Source organism: Mustelus asterias, chromosome 12, assembly GCF_964213995.1.
Source record: "Mustelus asterias chromosome 12, sMusAst1.hap1.1, whole genome shotgun sequence".
Taxonomy (NCBI): domain Eukaryota; kingdom Metazoa; phylum Chordata; class Chondrichthyes; order Carcharhiniformes; family Triakidae; genus Mustelus; species Mustelus asterias.
The window spans coordinates 25,687,866-25,708,447 of NC_135812.1; the positions used below are offsets into that span (position 1 = coordinate 25,687,866).

The 20,582-nt window shown below is 39.4% G+C and overlaps 1 protein-coding gene across 1 annotated transcript in view; it reads right to left on the minus strand.

Moving 5' to 3' along the window:
- The window catches only part of prpf8 (pre-mRNA processing factor 8), a 46,968-nt gene extending 28,284 nt beyond the window's left edge, over window positions 1-18,684 (minus strand). Inside the window, exons 1-19 of the mRNA XM_078224926.1 lie at window positions 18,538-18,684; window positions 15,819-15,923; window positions 15,261-15,429; window positions 13,043-13,207; window positions 12,276-12,494; window positions 11,195-11,407; window positions 9,540-9,665; window positions 7,809-7,914; window positions 7,379-7,689; window positions 6,193-6,382; window positions 5,094-5,213; window positions 4,180-4,314; window positions 3,520-3,649; window positions 3,136-3,332; window positions 2,062-2,268; window positions 1,543-1,706; window positions 1,255-1,381; window positions 928-1,120; window positions 323-510 (exon numbers count right to left, since the gene is read on the minus strand). Of these exons, the coding sequence (XP_078081052.1) occupies window positions 323-510; window positions 928-1,120; window positions 1,255-1,381; window positions 1,543-1,706; window positions 2,062-2,268; window positions 3,136-3,332; window positions 3,520-3,649; window positions 4,180-4,314; window positions 5,094-5,213; window positions 6,193-6,382; window positions 7,379-7,689; window positions 7,809-7,914; window positions 9,540-9,665; window positions 11,195-11,407; window positions 12,276-12,494; window positions 13,043-13,207; window positions 15,261-15,429; window positions 15,819-15,912 (3,054 nt within the window). The 5' untranslated portion in view covers window positions 15,913-15,923; window positions 18,538-18,684. The remainder of the gene's footprint in view (window positions 1-322; window positions 511-927; window positions 1,121-1,254; window positions 1,382-1,542; window positions 1,707-2,061; window positions 2,269-3,135; window positions 3,333-3,519; window positions 3,650-4,179; window positions 4,315-5,093; window positions 5,214-6,192; window positions 6,383-7,378; window positions 7,690-7,808; window positions 7,915-9,539; window positions 9,666-11,194; window positions 11,408-12,275; window positions 12,495-13,042; window positions 13,208-15,260; window positions 15,430-15,818; window positions 15,924-18,537) is intronic.
- Between the last annotated feature and the right edge of the window lie 1,898 nt (window positions 18,685-20,582).

A 20,582-nucleotide genomic window follows, 5' to 3' on the forward strand; every position in this document is an offset into this window, starting at 1 on the left:
AAAACTCAGTTATTGTCTTTACCCAATCTGGCCTCCATGTGACTCCAGATCCATAGCAATGGGGCTGATTCTTACCCTCTGAAATAGCCTACTAAGCTGCTAAGTTGTATCAAACTGTTACAAAGTCTAAAATAAGCGAATTCCCTCCCTATCACCACCATGGCTCCACCTACACAATATGCACTGCAGCAGTTCAAGAAGGCAGCTCACTGCTATCTTCTCAATTAGGAATGGGCAATAAATGCTGAACTAGCCAGAGGTGGCCACATCTTGTGAACAAATAATTGAAAAAAAAAATCAACATTCTAGAAACTATGCATACCTTATAATTGATGACAACGTTGTTCTTTGCTGTCATGTAATCAGCAATGTTGTGATCCACAATGAGACGCAGCAATCTGTTCAGCAAAGTCAGATCAATTTTCTCATACATCTTCTCAAATCGTGACTCTAACATGACGTTGCATTCACCATCAGCTGTCTCCCACACATCCTGAAGATTGTTGATGCCTGTGTTAAGAAACCATTAAATATAGATCCTAACATTAACCAAAGCTTGTTTTACAAGGAATATACAGATTTCTAAAATAGGTCAATACATTTAGTTTTATATCATTTTAGTTTGATAGGTTAATTTTCTCACTGGAAACATGCAATTTAGCAAGGTCATGACCTCTAGGTTTGCCCTGCATGACTATACAGAATAGGTGACAAACGAAATGAAGATACATATCTTCTAGAACATGCAAGAGGTCTGCTCCTCATTGGAAGCACAGACTTTCCACATACTAAGGTTTAACATTACGAACAGTTCTACTCAATGAGCATTTGGGTGTGGAGGAACCGAAAATCCAAATATATATTTTTGACCATTATTTTTTATTAAAAGGTATTTGCAAATGGCATTGAGTGGTAACATGAACATACCCTGGCACCACTTGTATACAAGTGATGGAGGAGGCTCTGTATCAGCTGGCTTAATCCATGGAGGGAATAACCGTCGCTTGTCAGCTTCATACCACAAGTACTGATCAAGGTAAGCATCAGTGATCTTCTCTAATGGTTCAACATCATAAACAGGCACCAGGTGGCTGTACAAATCCATAAATTCAATACCAACCTGTCAGTGAAAAGTAAAAAAAATCCACAATCATTCTAAGATAGTGAAAGTGTTTACGTGCAGTACAAGATGGCAGTATGCATTTATTTAGAACTGGGTAGGCATAATTTTGAATTTACGATATTTTCACAAACCTCTTTGAAAGCTCTCTGTGTGAGCAAGTGTCGTTTGATCCTGGATAAAGCCTCATGAGGGTTATCATAGGCCTGTTCAATTAAACCCAGTTCCTCCCTCTGTGACTGGTTCAGCCTTGATTTCACACTGAAATTAAGTGCACAATGTCAAAGAAGAACATTCATTCCTTTGAAAACTGTTCAAATTTCAACACAGGCAGGCAGGCAGAAATAAAGCCAAGTCAAGTTTCACATCAATGGTTTTAATACGTTAATTTTTCAATTTCAACCACAAGTATGCACACTTACCTGTAAGCTTCTTTGAGTCTTTCCAGGGCCAAGATCAGAAGTTTTGTATCGTGCTTGTAGGAAAGAGGGGGGAAAGGAATTGGAGAGAAACGTCTGCTCTCTAGCCAATGCACAGTGGTGGTGTAGATGGCAACAGCTTCTTCAGCAGTGATGTAGGGACCATCCTAACCAACAAACAGATTTTAATACTTCCAAATAATTAGACCAGATTTATAGACAATTCTTGAGCTTTCAGAGAAATTGAAACAAATGAACAAAATCTACCACGAATGGGCCATTTTATAAAATCACAAATATTTCATTACTGAATGCAAGCAACTGAAATTCATCATACTGTAAAATACTAACAAACAACATTTCTTTCCACAGCATTTTCTCTATGAGTACTTATAAACGCATTGATTCCAACACTGACATTCTTACTAGTCAGTAACAGGTTTATAAGCTATTCATATTATGTTCTAAAGATTTTCAGCAAAACTTCTAATCTAATTATTTTTCAATAACATACAAGCTCACCTTCAGGTAGTTGTGCTGTCTTTCTTGTTCTGCCTTCAAGTATAATCTGGTTAAGCGACCCAGGTTCTTCTTACACACAGTTTTGTCAACAGTTGCCCCACGACGAATACGTTCTCTGTTGTAATGTGCAGTATTTGTCCACCAGTCAGCTTTAGCTTTCACGTACCGAAGGATCATGTTCTCAATTGGAGTTGGCAGACCTGGCACCTATAACAACAATATCAAACCTCAGGCGAGATTTATTTTCTTATACCTTTTTTTTACATTTAAACCACATAATCACAGGTAAGCTATAAGGTAAACTACTAACGAACGCAAAAGTAAGTGTGCACGTTCTATTGAAAACTGAGTTTATAATTAAATCCTGAACAAAAATTATATCACACCCATCCCAACAGCTTCATCAATAACGTGCGGAGTCTGCACGATCTCCGTGTCTGCGTGGGTCTCTTCCGGATGCTCCGGTTTCCTCCCAGTCTGAAAGACAAGTTGGTTAGGTGCACTGGCCATGCTAAATTTCTCCCTCAGCGTACTCAAACCAGCACCGGAGTGTGGCAACTAGGGGATTTTCACAGTAACTTCATTGCAGTGTTAATGTAAGCCTACTTGTGACACTAATAAATAAACTTTAAACTTTAATGAAAAGAGAAACTGGAAGCTGAACTTCCTGAGCACCAAAAAATGTCACATCGAAACACAGGTCATAAATTAAGAATTTATCAGTCCCATAAATAATTACATTTTTTGGGGAAGCACAATATTCCGTATTCAACATTAATTTGTGCTATGTTGTTAATTTCACTAATGAGCCTTCAATAACTGCAAATGGAGTAATGGGGAAAAGAGTGGCTTGAATGTTTTAAAAGTACATGTAGGATCTATGTACAGCCAAGGATTCTGTACTTGACTGGATAATAACACTATTCATTGAACAAACCTTGAAGCACTATGTTCAGTTTTCTATTCAATTACTGCTGCAAAACACAGAAGTATTAGTGTCCGAGAAAATATTTTCCAACAGCATATTCTTGTTTACAGAGGATGAATTCATGGGCTAATTATTCAAGTACATACCTTCCAGGGAATATTCGCCTTCCAGCATCTCCAAGCCTCACTCAAATGCTGCAAGATTGTCCTGGCCTTGTTTTGTTTGATTCCTTCAGGCATCATATCTAAGATATCGTGCATAACAGCAGCTCGTAACTCCAGATCAAAGTGAGACTCCACACGCTGTTTGGTCACAGTCTTAGCTACCCCCTTGGAATGGCGACCTGATTGGGGAGGGTTGGGAAAAGTGGGAGGTGGAGTAGGTTATTACGCTGAATTGAGATTGAAGGCTTTACAAATGTCTTTCAGTCAACAGGAAAGGAGGTGGTAAAAATAAGTTAACCATTGAACAAGATTTTCTCTTCAGAAAATATGTGAAAGCTGCATTTTAAAGACATAAATGTTATTAACCTTCAAACTGTCTGGCAAGCAGGTTTCCCAACCATCTCTCTAACAGAGGAGTTATACCCCTCATGAAGAACAGCCACACTCTCCATCCAGCAGCCCAGAATCCACAGCCAGGGCCTTTGCCTACTGGCCCCTATAAAATTAAGTGATAACAGAAGTAATGATTAGCAAATTACCTGTGGTCTTAAAAACACATAATATCAAGTATACACATTATAATAAATGTTGATTCTTTGTTTTAAAACAGCTTGGGTTAAAAAGAAACTACAGCATACTGTCCTAATATGGTCTGAAAGAGAGTTGTATATAATTGAGAGTTTTACGTAACAATCCAGTCATAGGCTGGAAGGTGGCATTTCTTTTCCAAATGGAGAAGAAAGAACAAATGCATGTTAATCTTTTACCAAAATGTCTGAGAAGCCAAGGCAAGAAAACATGTTCAGCTACTGAAAAATATGATTTTGATGGGCAGTGGTGGGGTGACAAACATTTTTCAAAATGCTTTAAAAAAGTTTTGTCAAAACAGCAGAAAAATGCTGACAACGTTAAAAGAACAAACAAAAATCATATCAACATTCTGCAACTCTGACAGATCAAGCCTGACTCCATTAAAATTCACAATGGTAACATAACATGTTTTTGTAATTCAAACTTAATGCTTACTGTGTTAAATCTGTAATAGATGAGGTGCTTCAGATCTTTACACATTCGGATCTGTCTCATCAGCTTGTATTTGTACCTGTACATTCCAGTCAGTTGTCCGACATGAGCGAAGATATACTGCAATCCATCTGACAACTGGAGACAAACAACAAATCACATTTAATTTCATAGATTCAGAGTCTAGCTATTCCAAAATGAGCTAAGAAATGATCCTTTCCTAATCGATATAACAAATTTGTATGCATTTGCGTTGATGCACGTTTACACAAAATCTGTATAGTGTAAATTGCGTTCTAAGATTCAAAGTGACTCTGAAGCCAAGTCGGGGATTATGCTCATCCAGAGTCTTACTCCACTTCACTCCAATGTCATGACCCAGACTCGGGCTTCAGTTGCAAATTAAGTGCTCCAGAGGTGCAAAGCAAAACAATTATTTTTACAGTCGTAGCCTAAACACCCAGAATGGCAAGCTTGACCCATACATTGATTCCCATCCAATACACTAATTAACGGAAATAAATAACATACTGCATTTAAATTACTTTTATACTGTTAGCACATTCAGGCGATTGGGTGTACAAACAACAGAATCATTCTATAGTCTGTTTCATGATAATCAGAGAATGGCAGAACATCACTTGAGCCTTGCAGCATATTAATAACTAATTATTCAAACATGTATAAGGATCAACGGTGTCAAGCCCAATTGTTAAATTGTAATTTATAGATTAATTTGAAACAATGTAAAAAGTAGCAATTTCAAGATAGAAATCTTGGAATTTGTATTTAGTATTGTTTCCAAATTAAAACTTTCCCCACTGCAAAGTCTTGAAGGTTTAAGCAATGCTATGTGTGCACAATATACTTGAAATAGTTTCTGCATTTATAGAAGTTTCAATCTTAAATTGATGTACCTGGAAGGCGTCCACATTCCCCAACCTGTACTGTACATGACTGTCAACAACAAGCTTTGTCAAACGTAGCACCTCACGGCACAAATGGAACGCATTGCCAAATCTGGACTTTTTACGTTCCTGTAGAAGTGAACATATTGGTAATTTTTCTACACCATCATTAAAGATCGCAAGTAATCGTTCAATATTTACTACTGTACCTTCAGTTGAAACACCATAGTTTTTATTCAAAGAAAACAAACTTTCACAACCTCCTGGCTTTATGGCCAATGTGACATCTGTAAACAGCAGCAAGTTGTGCTCAGAAAAGATAAATGACAGATTGTGGTAGGCATTTGGGAGAACTTTCCTGTTCTTCAAAAGTGCAATTGAATCTTTGACCTAATAAGAAAGATATGGCCCTGATTTAACATCCCATTGAAAAATGGCACCCCCTTGGTACTACACTAAAGATAAAGCATTCAAATCTCTGGAATGAAATTTGTACCCATATTCTGACTCAAGAGTGTTGCCACTGAGCCACGGCTGATGTTTGTGTTTGAAGAGGCTACCTAGATGGATAATTCAATTCAGTTCACTGAATTATAAAAAGCACAAACACTTTGGAATGCTTTGAAAAATGCAGCCAAGTCTTGGAATTCTGTTGGAGGTTACAAATCAAAAATTACATTTTTAAAAAACTAATCTATTAGATTACATTGTATACACATGAATTCTGATTTAGGCAAATTACAGTAAAGGCAACATTTTTGTTCTTGTAAGTTGAGCCAGGTATAATGGAGCCACTACGCAAAGTGCTGTCATTTCAACAGTAAACTGCAAAGACCAACAACATAGCAGTTTAACTAGTTTCAACAGAAAAAAACAGCAAGTGTTAAAAAACAAGGTGTTAAGTCCAAAAGATCAAAGGAGATCAAAACATAAAATGATTGCCCATTTTAATAATTCTGAAAGAACTTCAATATTCCTTAACTGAAATGAATACAATTGTCAAATGCTGGATTTAGTTTAACAGATCTCCCCGATATCATAACTGCACTGCCAGTTGTAGAAACACTTTATTACTAAAGGCTGAACTCACGCCCAAGTTAATTTTTACCTTAGTAGTGAGGGTTTTCACTGGCTTCAGGTTGAAGTTGTAGTCTAGATGCAGATAATTCAGATTCTTACGATGAATTAACAAATTCAGCATGTTGTAACCTTGGCGACAAACCTGGAGGCCTACCTCTACCCAATCAAGTTTGGTCGACTGGAAAAATTTTGTTGATTTGAATGAACGGAATAAGTATCTGAAGTGGGAAGGGTGAAACGTAAGCATTAAATTAAGGTTAGAAAAAAACCCAGCTCTTTTTCTTCCCCAATTAAAAGCTAATTTTATTTCATAAGTGGTCAGGCCAACCCTAGAACATTTCGCTGCAAGGCATGTGAACCATTTGTGTGTCAATGTCAGGAGATGCCCTGAACCAATGTGGGAAACTGGCCCTTCTATTTTCCCAGGTAACTTAGACATGACTCATTTTCAGGATGTTGGTATCTATTAAGACTGGGAGTTGTTTGCCCACCTGAGATAAAATGATTTTGAACACTCAGATATTGAACAAGGTCCACAATCAGAAGCAAAATGAGACAACGGAAATATCTCTCTGCTTACTATAAAGGTTGAATATAAGCAGGTTGGAATGGCACACTTGGACAGCATAGGGAAGTAGAAAGAACTATATTCGGCATTTCTGCCAGCCACGTATTACAAGTGTATGCAAAGGAGTGCTTGTTATTGAGAATGGATAGCCAAAACTGAAAAAAGATTCTACCATCACATCTATAAAAATTAATAACTCCCCTTCCCATTTTGTATAGGAGCCATTCATTACTTTTATCCAGGAGGGACTGCGGATTTGTTATACAGTTCATTCTTTTCAGTGATTAGGACTAGAAAAGTTATGACGAGGTCAATTTAGTTTCCTTTGTCAATGTAGCGCAATCTCTGTCCTTAAATAGCAGACATGTTCAATGCCAGGCAGTCAAACAACTGAAAACCTCTACCATCTGTTTAAGAGACTGATGATCTTGCACCAGTACTGCCGATCATTTGGTCTTTCGCTCTTGCATCTCTATGCAAGTCTGGCGTGTCCTCTATATTACGGATTCTCAGAAATATCAGAGCTTACAATTTACTCGTCGTTAAACAAATACAGTTAGATTACAGAGATACAGAACATTTTAATTTTTCATTGCACTGGCTTGCATTCTTTGAACAAAACAAAATTATAGAATACTCAACCAACCTTTTCTTCTGTGCTTTGGGTGGTCTGTGTTTAAGTGCATTCAGTACATAGTATTTCAGAAGCTTCTGGTAAGAAACCCTGACTTTGACTGGCTGCCCTGCTGGACAGTGCTCACGGTACCAGTTCTTAACTAATGGGATGTCAAGTGCTCTTCTTGTTTTTCCAGACCTCAAGTTAAACGGTCTTGGTGCCCAAAGCAATGCAATGCCATTGGCAGTATGGTCAGAATACAAAGGAGAATCTTTCAGGAATGGTTCCATACTATCAGGAAGTTCAAACTCTTCGTCATCATCAGGTAATGGTTCCTGGCTCTGAAATGAAAGGCAAAAGCATGTGATAATCTTCGGTTCATTGTATTTCAACAACTAAACTGGCTAAAAAGTAGAAATTCATTGCAATAGCAAGGCTATGCTAGTATAGAGTTGATTACCTTAACAGAGTGTCTGTGTGAGATTGGATTAATCAATGGGTCAAAATAAAAAGCTGGCAAATCTGGATCCTCAGTTTTAATGAACACAACATTTGGTGTGTGGTACCTAAAATCGAAATAAAAGATTAAGTGAAGGCTAAAATAACAGCAAATGTCAAATTTAGCAGGTCCCTCATCCAGAATATACAATTCTGTTGGAGAACAGATTCATGGATGTTAAAAGGACTACTCTTCATGTACAAGCCTTTGATTCCACCACTGGGCATCACACCAACACCAAACATACCACTGCCTAACACCCATTTATCCAGTTCCCAACAAAGTTCCACTGGATAGCAATGAGAAGAAATACTTTCTCCTCCAAGCCCTTGAGATACTAAAGCCAATTCCATACCTAGTCTCTGATGTTAATCGAAATCTTTTTAATCAGCAGAGACATAGGGATCTTTGGTTTATATTGTTCGGTTGTACTCTTATTGACTTGCCATTAACAATTTTAAAATTAAAGTTTAATGTTCAGTTAATTTCTACTCCCCTGTCTATCACTGCCTGCATAACTTTTAAAGTTTATTTATTAGTCACAAGTAAGGCTTACATTAACACTGCAATGAAGTTACTGTGAAATTTCCCTAGTCGCCACAGTCCGGTACCTGTTTGGGTCAATGCACCTAACTAGCACGTCTTTCAGAATGTGGGAAGAAACCAGAGCACCCGGAGGAAACCCCTGCAGACACAGGGAGAACATGAAAACTCCACATAGTTAGTGACTCAAGCCAGGAATTGAACCCAGGACCCTGCTGTGAAGCAGCAGTGCTACCGTGCTGCCCCAAGGCAAGATAACTTCAAGAGGCCACTCAAAAGCTGATTTAGACAGTCCCGTCAGGTAGAAAGAATCAGGGAATGGTACAAAACCCTCTAACTAGCACTCTGACAGCATTTTAATGCACCGCACCTTGCCACACACAAAAAAGTAAATTTGCAAGTTTGCTGTGAATAACAACAACATTTAGAGACCGGATGAGACCATAAGACATAGGAGTAGATGTAGGTCATTCGGCCCATTGAGTCTGCTCTGCCATTCAATGAGATCATGACTGATCTGATAATCCTCAACTCCACTTTCCCGCCTTATCCCAATAACCCTTGATTCCCTTACTGATTAAAAGTCTGTTTATCTCAGTCTTGAATGGATTACAAGGGACCATGAGGCTGTGCAGATGACTTTATTTTTATATAAAAATAAATTACATAAGGGACATAAATAACATTTGTAAATTACCACTAATCAAGCCAGAGTGGTCACAATGGCCCAACAGTGACATTAAGTGGGACTACAATGCTACAATTAAATATTGAGCCTGAACTTCCTAGTTTCCTAGAAAGCTGATCCTTTCTTGCCCGGTCTTCCAACTCAGACCGAGTGAGAACCGTGTAGAGCAGCATGCTCCCAAGGCTGTCAGTTTTTAAATCTAACTTTTCCTGAGTAACCGCTATAGCAAGACAGGCAGAACAATCCAACTCTTGTATTTTAAACCATACGCTTGGTTGCTTCCTTTAGCAGAACACACACGCACGCGCGAACACACACGCGCATAATTTAGAAGATGGATGTTTCAAAAGTTTCCTAATTTCCTGGCCAACTAACAATAATAAATGTACATAATTTGTATGCTTATGGTACACATTCTAAATCTAGAATAGACATTAAATGATTTACACTTGTCTACTTACCAGGTGAGATGAACATGATGGGGTAGGTTATTGTACAGGTATGGGAATGCTATTTTGTATTCTGTTCTGATTGGTTGTCTAATAATGATCTTGTTGATGTCATTGAATTCATTCCAATCTTCATCCCTAACAGAGACAAACCAAATTCAAATGGTCAAAGTTATAATATTTCAATTCTTTAACTGGAGACAAGTTGCATATCATGAAATTCAAAGAATCGTGGTTTCTTGCTATAGGTCAGCACAAGACAAAAGACCTCCAAAAAACAAGCAAGTCATAAGATTTTTTTTTAAAAACTAGGAGTTGGCAATGGTCATCTTCTGATTTCCTCAACCCACAGCCAGGAACAAAAGCTCCAGTATGGCACAGCTCTGATCAGGAATCAATTCACTGGGACATGACTCTAAATCTATAGCTTCACCATGACAGTGTCCCAATATACAAAGCTTACACTTTTCTAACTAACTATTACTAGATAACAATGACAAGCTCAGTTATGTAGAGTAGTTAAGTCTAAAATCTGCTAATATCTATGCTGCAAACTATTTGCTCATTGTTAACGAAATATGTGCAAACATTCATGCAGGTGACAGCAGAATACTGCACCAATAAACCTTAAAACAGTCAAAAAGCATTTGATAAGGTACCACCTTATGAAACTTACAGAAAGCATAATGATTAACACCAGAAATTGAGGGGGGGTGGGGGGGGGAACGTGACAATTGGAAGAAAGAAAGCAAAGGGGGCAAAACAAAATCCTAGAAATGTAAAAAAAACTTGGCAAGTGATATTCCAAAGAGATTAATCTTATTTACTATTTACAAATTAATTAGTTGGGCAAAAATAGAGGGGCTAAAAATGTGAAGTTATCAACTGGGAAATAAAATGCAGATTCAATGTCAAAATTTTACAAAAAGACCTGGCCATGTAGATACAACAGTGATTGAAGCAGTGAAAAGACCATTAAAAAACAATTTGAATCTTTGACTTTGTACGTTAGAGGTATATGAGGTACTGCTAAACTTGCACAGGGCCTCCACTGGGTTGTAATTGTGAGTACAATGCGGTTTTGGCACCCTATCATAGGAATGGCATAAAAGTAATAGGAGAGGTGCAAAATCTTCACCAAGATATTGGCAAAATTATGTTATGAAGCTAAAGCAATATCGCCAGTGTTGTAAGTTTTTCCACCCTAACTTATTCAGCAGGGTGGAAAAACTAACTTATTCAGCAGGGTGGAAAAACTTACAACACTGACGATAATTTATAGAGATTGTGCCTACTGGTTAGTAAATGGTAACAAGACAGTAAATGGTAGAGTTAAGTGAAATGTTTTTTAAAATGCCTGCAATGAGGGTAGAAAGAATGTGGAATACTGTCACACACAGTTGTTGAAGCTGAGTGCATAAATAATTTTAAAACAAAATCAGATATCTGAAAAGTTAGAAGGGACACGGGGAACAAGAGGGAAAATAGGATTAAATTAGATGGTTCACACCAGTGAAGAGTTGATGTACGAAATGCTCCTGATCATTGCTGAAGAGCTCAGTGGTTCCGGTTAGCCACTGTCCAATCTATTAGAAATACCAATGGCAAGCTACTAAATTCACTGCTCACTTAATATCATGACACAGGATTCAAAATAAAGTCCTTACTGAAGATTCACATCCCGAACCAGAGGCTCAAACTTTGGTCCACCTGGAATTGCCATGTTGAGAGCTTTGGAAGTAAAAAATGCTTTCAGATCAAACAGATAGAAGTAGTTGTCATCCACTAAATCAGTTAGCAACTGATTAGCCAGGCGATAAAGAGTGGACATCATTGGTAAAGTAAACTGCCAGCGACGATAAGTAGATCCATTCACATACCTAAAATGGGACAAAATAATTCTCAATTCAAATACTTTAAGTACACAACTTAATATCACAGTGAATTGTGATGTTTAGACATGGATAGGTAGTTGAGCAGGTTAGCTCAATTGTGTTTTTTTCCATTTCAACAAAGCAGCTGTAGTCCAAAGCATTTATTCTAATTATAGAACAGAGTAAAAATAAACATTCAGAAAATCTGAGTTACGAACGCTGAGAACTGCACTGCTAATAATGAAACATAAAAAAGTGACAAACAGCCCAATTGTTATCATCCTCAATATGTTCCTCGCCTGAAACCAGTCATTCAATTTGGGATCTGGGTCCAGAGGTTCCAGTAACATTCTGGTTCCTCATTTGTAACCAATCATCACGCGTAAGCCAAACAGTTAAAGTACATGTTATTATGGTATTACATCATGGAGGCATCACCACCAAGCCTAAATTTGTCCTCACCTAAAGTACCCACATCTATTTTCTAATGCTCACCAAATTATGAAGTAGGACTATAGTTGGACAAAAGATTTCTCTATCTTATTTTACTTCTATTGGCTACAAAAAGAATAGTGCTTTACCTTATTTTGATACGAGTGGGATTTTGCAGTCAGTGGCAAAGAAAAGGAGCTCACTGTTAACTTCAAGGTAAACTGCCCACAAAGATCTAGCAAATTTGTGGTGTGGGCTTTCCCAACTGCAGTTTAAATTTAATGCCAAGTTAAGGAGATTCCATGACATGCAGCAACAGTGATGTCAGCAAACAGGCAATAACAAAGTTAAATCAGACAATTGTTTCCATTTTATTTAACTACTTTGTTAGGCATTCAATCTTTCATTACATCAATGCACTGTACAAGATATAAAGCCTTACTTGGGGTTGTCTTTGAGCGGTTGGTGATCATATAACCACTCAGCTACTGGTCCGTCCTCTTCTGAATCAAGCTCCATCTGTATGGCTTCGAGTGGCTCCACATCAAGTATATTGTCTGCATAATCCAGTGGAGGCTCCTCATCATCAAAAGGAGGAAACCGCATCCTTTTAAAATGTCGCCTATCACGTTTTTCACGTCTCATCATAATCCACATGGTTCTAATGAGAAAGGACTTTTGTTATTGCATTTTGTTACTAAAATGTCTTCTCCGTGTTAAAATGCAGCTCCTTATCACATAGCAATGGAACAACAATGAATTTTTTCCCTGCTGAGATAGAAAAATGTTCATTCAGGAAACATGCTTCATGGGTTCACTTTTAAACTATAAATTCACTACCAGTACGATGGAAAATTTTATGGATAAAATAAATCCAAGCAGATTGCTTCTGAAAGATGAATGCAAGACTGTATGCTTTGTTGAGGACACACGGTTCAACTTCAGCTGAAATAACTGAAATCCCAAGACTGCAGGGTTTGAAATCAGCAAATCTAATCTTTAATACAATAGTAACAGGAATTTAGTCCTGACGTTTTGACAAAAATCGTGTTCCATTAATTATGGAAAACAGACAGCCACAAAATTGATAATCCTTATATCATTCAATTTGATGTTGAGGCGATTATGGGCAGAACACAAAAATACTTCATAAATAACTACGAATATACTTAAGTTGAAAGCCCCTGAAAAATTCAGCACTTCACTTACCCCCACTGAGATATGTAAACTGGTTCAATAACCCATGGGATCTCATTAACAAATGAGATTGCGCCTGTGATGTGGTACAAAACCGAAACATCTCTTATCTGCTCCCATGGCATAGGCATGTTCTCCAGTAGTTTCAGAACAGCATGCGGCATGTACTTCAGAGCACTGGAGGGGGTACAAAAGACGATTGCCAATATATTAGTCTTAGTCAAACAACCTCACTGTCATGATATGTTATGTTAATAATACACTTCACATTGTATTTTAGAGAAAAAATAATCAATTTTATTCCTAGGATAAACAATTAGCTTAATGTTTTAGACAAGTGTCATATTTTACTATATATATTTACCAATTGGCTAGCACACTGATTTTTTAAAAACTAGAATACAAAATGACATTAAAATTTTGAGAATAGGGTATATTTGAAGCTATTAAATAAACTCTCAAATATACTTCATAAGTTCAGCCACAAGTAAACCTGCAATTTACTTTGGTGAACTTCTTCAATGTCATCTGTAAATAAAAAGCTATACTACAAACATACGAATATAGCAACTTGGAAATTTTAAGTGCTCTGGCTTGGTATATGTGCAATTTAAAAAGACTGAAAGTCTCACTCCACTCAAGCAGTAATCTTTAATTCAATTCCTCAATCCATCCCAAAATACTGACTCCATCACTAGCAAGAATTCTAAACAGAGCAGGTCAAAATCTAGGGCCAACATGTCATTTAGAGAGACCAAAACAGTACGAAACCAGAAATACCCACTATTAAAATAGGGCTTTAGGATTGCAATCTTTATGGTAGGCAGTTTATGCAATATCCATATACTGCATAAGTAATGTTCAATTCTGTCAATCGTTATAGCTTTTAGATCTTCATTCCCCTACTAGTGTCTCGCTGCTACCCCCACCTCCGACCAGATCGTACCTCGTAACAATCTTCAGTACAAACTTAAGTACTCAACAAGATGAGCACTGGAGGTCAAGGCAACCCAGTAACCATACAAGCATGCATTAAAAGTAACGCTAAAATTATAAGACCATAAGACATAGGAGCAGAAGTAGGCCACGCGGCCCATCAAGTCTGCTCCACTATTCAATGAGATCATGACTGATCTGATAATCCTCAAGTCCACTTTTCCGCCTTATCACCATAACCCTTGATTTCCTTACCAATTAAAAATCTGTCTATCTCAGCCTTTAAAGTGTTTTAACAATCCAGCCTCTACAGCTTTCTGCTGTAAAGAACTCCACAGATTCACATCCCTCAGAGAAGAAATTCGCCCTTATCTCGGTCTTAAATGGGTGACCCCTTATTTTGAGATTATGCCCTCTGGTCCGAGATTCTCCCAAAAGGAGAAGCAACTTCTCAGCATCTACCCTGTCATGCCCCATGAGAATTCTTTATGTCTCAATAACGTCACCTCGCACCATTCTTCAAAACTTCAGTGAGTATTCAGATAAATTTCAGATGTACGAGGCAGGTTTTTTTTACAGAGGATGATGGGTGCCTGGAACTCGCTGCTGGGGGAGATAGTGGAAGCGGATACAATAGTGACTTTTCAGGGGCGTCTTGACAAATACATGAATAGGATGGGAATACGGGGTTTTAGTTGAGTCGGGCAGCATGTTCGGTGCAGGTTTGGAAGGCCGAAGGGCCTGATCCTGTGCTGTAATTTTCTTTGTTCTTGGAGTACAACTCAACCAACCAAACCTTTCCTCATAAGGAGGATCAACTCAGTAAACCTTCGCTGGAACGCCTCCAATGCCAGTATATCTTTTCTTAGATAAAGAGACCAAAACTGTTCACAGTATTCCAGCTGTGTTCCATGACTTAATCAATAGCTAATCTCGCCAGTGACACCCACATCCCATAAATGAAATTTTTTTTAAAATCCAAAGTAATGTTGGGAGTATGAGCAAAAATCAAAATCTAGAGTAAATACATCATGCACAAAGATTATTTTGGCTTTTTCTCTGCAAAGTATCTTACTGTTGACTTGCATTTTCCTCTTCAACTGAGAAAAGAGCAAACTGTTGTTATGCTCTGGAATATCATCCAACTGCTTACTGTTTAAACCAAAAATGGGTTAATGCTTCCTTTAAAATAGTAAAAAGTAGAATTCAAAAACAAAACATTAAGCATTGAATCCCAGAGCTGCAGATTCATTGTGCTACTGCTATTGTTCGCCATATTCACTAAGTTTCTTACCCAAGGTAGACTCTCTTGTCGTGCCTGAATTTGCGGTTTGTCATGTCACCATGATCACGAATTATTTTTCGGACATGCTCAGGGGGCATGTCCTCCTTTTGCGCATCCACAAAACCAAACTTTCTCTTCTCAGCATACCGTTTAGCTTGAAGTTGCTGCCACTTCCGAGCTGGAAAAATATTTTAATATTATGAAAAATTAAAAGGTGAGGTGACACTGGAAAATTTTATGACTGACCACCATCTTAAACAAAAATTGCTATAACTCCTTAAAAAATGTTCCATGATTTGATTTGATTTATTATTGTCATTAATAAATGCTTGCCGAGCCAGTGACGCCCACGTCCCATAAATTAATTTTTAAAAATCAGAAATAATGTTGGAGCGTGAGCAAAAATCAAAATCTTGAGTAAATAAACCATGTACAAAAATATATCCATTACTTTGACTTTTTCCCTGCAAAGTACTTCGGTACTTCAATTATGTGGGGGCGGGGAGAGAATAGAGGTTAATACATGAATGTATCAGGATGAATCACATTAATTTAGAAATTTCTTACCTTTCTCTTGCAGTTTTTCTTCAGACATGTAATCAGGTACAGGGACCGGAACTGGATTGGGCCCAGGTGCAGCCCTGTACTGAAATGCTGCCATGTTTGTAGATTCTGAGGAAAAAGACAGATTTAATTTCTTTAATTATCTACAAATCCATGTGAAAAATTATAATTTCCAGATGGATTAAGGCGAGTTTCCAATTTCGTCAAGTTGTTATAAGTGAAGTAGTTCCTAATTAAAATGATTTGGCCTATACCCATTCAACATCCATACACTTGATTGCCTAAAGGTTTAAAAATAATATCTGTAAATATGTTAAATGGAGTAATAAAATGACTGCTGCATGAGATGCAATGTGCATTGGTGGCTAGTATAGTCTTTAGTCCTGACTTACGACACACATTCCAAACCAGTGGCAACATAAAGAAGGATGTGAATTAAACTGGTTCAGATTAAATGTCAACATACTGACATCCAGTTCATTTCACCCAAATCGGGTTGGCAATCCACCACACGCAAGCTGCAACTGCAGATCTAAGGGTCTGCAGAATTTATATTTACAACAAAGAAATTTCTTCTGACACATTAAGTTTCTTCCTAGACAAATGCAGAGTATAGTAAAAGTTCTGTCATTACTTTTACTCAGGTATGAATATGCATGCAACAGATGCTTTAATAATTTTCTTAACACTTATGTTTGCAATTGCTAATACTTGAAATATCTGTTTTAAAATTTTCTTCTCATGTTTTTGAATGTGCAAATTGAAGTTTTGAATAATATTTTAGAAAAAAAGGCAATATGTAACACTCAGATTTCCAGTTACTACATCCAGTTCAGTTGCTTGTATTTTGACATGAGCCAAAAGGTTTGACTTCCAAAATAGAATGGGAGTTTTTTTCCCCATATTGGCCCTGGGGTTTTTCACTCTGGGTTTTCGCCTCTCCCTGGAGATCACATGGTCTGGAATGGGGGGGTGGGGGTGAGTTAATAGGTTGTAATGAACAAAGCATCGTAGCTGTGAGGGACAGCTCGGTGGATAGGATATTGGTATGTAGATAGGCTGGAAAATTGGGCGGGGATCCTGGATTCAGGATTCAATCCTGGACCGGGGAGCGGCGCGGGCTTGGGGGGCCGAAGGGCCTGTTCCTGTGCTGTATTGTTCTTTGTTCTTAAACTGCTCTGACAGTAGTGCAAAATATGAGTGTGCTGCACTGTCCCTAAAGCTGGGGAAAACATCACGCCCAACACAATTCAGAGACAGGTGGAGTTCTTTTGGTGTCTGGACAACAGATCCCTATCCACCAAAGTGACCAAAAAAGATGAACTGGTCATTCATGTGACTGCTATTTGTTTTAACATTTTTGAGCAGAATGGCTGATCCATTTGTTTACATAACACATGCACTCCAAAGAATTGTTTTTATATATGACATTTCAATATTGTACGGTGGCATCTAAAACTAACAGATACCAGCTAGATTATTTTGCCCAGTGCCCCCAAAAGCAGCACTGCTGCCTCACAGCACCAGAGACCCGGGTTCGATCCTGGCTTGGGGTCACTGTCTGTGTGGAGTTTGCACATCCTCCCCGTGCCTGCTATGGTTTCCTCCAGTTGCTCCGTTTCCTCCCACAGTCCAAAGATGTGTGGATTAGGTAGATTGGCAATGCTAAACTGCCCCTTAGTGTCAGGGGGACTAGCTGGGGTAAATACGTGGGGTTATGGGGATAGGGCCTGGGTGGGATTGTGGTTGGTGCAGACTCTGATGGGCTGAATGGCCTCCTTCTGTATTATAGGATTCGATTCTATGAGTATGTGTGTCAAAACCCAAGTTGTGCTTACTGAAATGTTAATTCTGCTTCTTTCTCCACAAACAAACACTGCCTGAATATTTCCAGCATTTTCTGTTATTTCGGATTTCTAGCATCTGCAGTATCGTTTTATTAACTTACACTGAGGGGAAAATATCTTTTCATTTTCCACCAAATAAAGCATTTATACCAAAAATCCCACTGCTATCACCTTTACATGGTTGCAAGCATTTGCATGCCAGGCACCAGACAGTGATTTAAAACCACAAACTCACTAAGAACCCAGTGTAACCCTGAGCAGTTGAAAATTTTCAGTATGCGAGAGGCATCGGAGGAGCAACTGTCTTGTGTTGCTATTCCATAACCTCCCTAACTTTAAGGTAGAGGAAAGTTCAGGATTTCGGGAAAACTTTTCAGCCACTTACATTTTATAATGTAAGGACTTGGTTCAATTTTACTTAGAATCCCGACATTGTAGAAGGAGGCCATTCAGCCCATCGAGTCTGCACCAACATTTACCCAGGTTTACCTCGTAACCTCACACATTTACCCCACTAATCTTGGGACACTAAGGAACAATTTAGCATGGTCAATCCACTTAATCGGCACAATTTGGGGCTGTGGGAAGAAACTGGGAGCACCCGGAGGGAAAAAAATGTGCAAATGATACAAGGAAAAAGAGAACAAAAGGAGAAGGAGGAGGAGGGGGAGGGGAGGGTAACGACTAAATAGCTGCACCTCTCTCTCTTGCTCCCCCAAAGAGTTGGCAGTGAGATCCTGGAGCTGTTCGAGGCCCTTTCTGCAGGAACTCCTGCAATGCAAACCAACTAGGCCGCAACCCAAGCCCAGCTAAAAGACGCAGCAACGCTCGCCCTCCATTCACTTCAACCCACCCGCCCCGCGGACCCAACTCACAGAACGAACCGCGACCGGCCCGCTCAAGCCCACCGGCGCGGTGAGAAGCCGAGCGGCTGTTTATTCCCTCATCCGCCAATAGGCCTCAGGCTCCACTCACTCCGCCCGCCCGCGAGCGAGGCAGCAACGCACGGCACCCGGACGTCCAGGGGCGGGACTTCCGGCGGCCCAAGTGCACCTCTCCATTGGCCCACTGTTCCCGATTGACAGCCGCTCCACCCAATCAGAACGCGACGACCTCTACCTTCCCCACCACCAGGTCACATCAATGGTGAGGGAAAACACATCGCATTTGTACAGAAAATGAAGTATTTTTTAAAAGTGAAGTTCACATTAGATCTGCCAGCGTCTGAAATGTTTAAAAAAAAGACAAGCGTCTGAAATGTTTAAAAAAAAGACAAGCTACTGATTCACAGTTAGAGATTCTTTGCCAACATTTGGTGATGAACAATTCAGCTAAATTTCATGCATCTTTGTGTCTGCTGAAGGAAATTGGCATAGAATCGCTACAGCGCAGAAAGAGGCCCTTTGGCCCATCAAGTCTGCACCAACTTGCCAACAGAGCATCTTACCCAGTCCCACCCCTCTGCCCTATCCCCGTAACCCCACACACTTACACCCTAATCCCCCTAACCTACACATCTTGGGACACTTAAGGGGCAATTTAACATGGCCAATCCACCTAACCTGCACATCTTTGGACTGTGGGAGGAAACGGCGCACCTGGAGGAAACACAGGGATATCGTGCAAACTCCACACTGACTATCGCCTAAGACTGGAATTGAACCCAGGTCCTTGGTGCTGTGAGACAGCAGTGCTAACTAACCACTCTGCCACCATTAAAAAAAGCCCCAGGTTGCTTCACATGGGTACAATCAACACTTAGTCAAAGAAGGAGATGTTAGCAGGGGTGGCCAAAAGCTTGATGAAGGAGATGGGTCGTTAATATTGGGTCTTGGAAGAGGAAAGGTGAAGAGGTTCAAGGAGACTATTCCAGAGTGTAGCAGCTGAATGGCTGAAAGCACAACCGCCTTTGTTGGGTCCAAGGGTGGAGGGATGCACAAAAGTCCAGCATCAAAGGAATGGGAGTTCTAGGGGCTTTGTCGGACTGGAAAAGGTTACAGAGAATGAAATGGGCAAGGCGGGGAAGGGATAGAAACATAGAAAAACTACAGCACAAACAGGCCCTTCGGCCCACAAGTTAATGATGAAAATTTTATGCATCGAAGGACCACTGTTTGATTGGCAAACGGAAGCAGAGTTTTGCATGAGGTGAAGTTTGCATGAGACTGAAGAATAGGAGGCTACTCCGGAGAGCCATAACAACAACTCGCATAGCATATTTATCTTAGGAAGCTTAATATAACAAAGTTTACATTGGAACAAAGAAAAGGGAAGAATTAGAATTCCTAACTAAAATCTTGTCTAAGGAAGGTCTTCAAAGACGAGTGAGGTGGAGTGGTGGAGGTGTAGGAAGGGACAGAAAAGTCTAAGTTTATGGTGGATGGACGATGGTAAGCCAGTCAAGTGACCAGTGACATGAAAACAGATAATGCTGGGAATGCTAATTGCTCAAGGAGATAACTGGTAGTACAGAGGTTAGCACTGCTGCCTCACAACACCAGGAACCCGGGTCCAATTCCAGCCTCAGGTCACTGTGTGGAGTCTGTGTGTTCTCCCTGGGTCTGCGTGGGTTTCCTCTGGGTGCTCTGGTTTCCCCCACAGTCCAAAGGTACGTGGGTTAGGTGGATTGGCCATGCTAAATTGCCCCTTAGTGTCAGGGGGACTAGCCAGTGTAAATACATGGGGTTATGGGGATAAGGCCTGGGTGGGATTATGGTCAGTGCAGACGCGATGGGCCAAATGGCCTCATTCTGCACTGCAGGGATTCTATGAATGATTTTTTTAAAAATCAAAACTACACTTCCACAATGAAGTAATAAGAATGGCAGAAGCATAAAAGTAGATAGTGGGAGATGTAACAAACTTTACACAGGTGGGGGATGAGATGCCTTTTAAATTTGGTGTTTCATTAGCTTGCTGG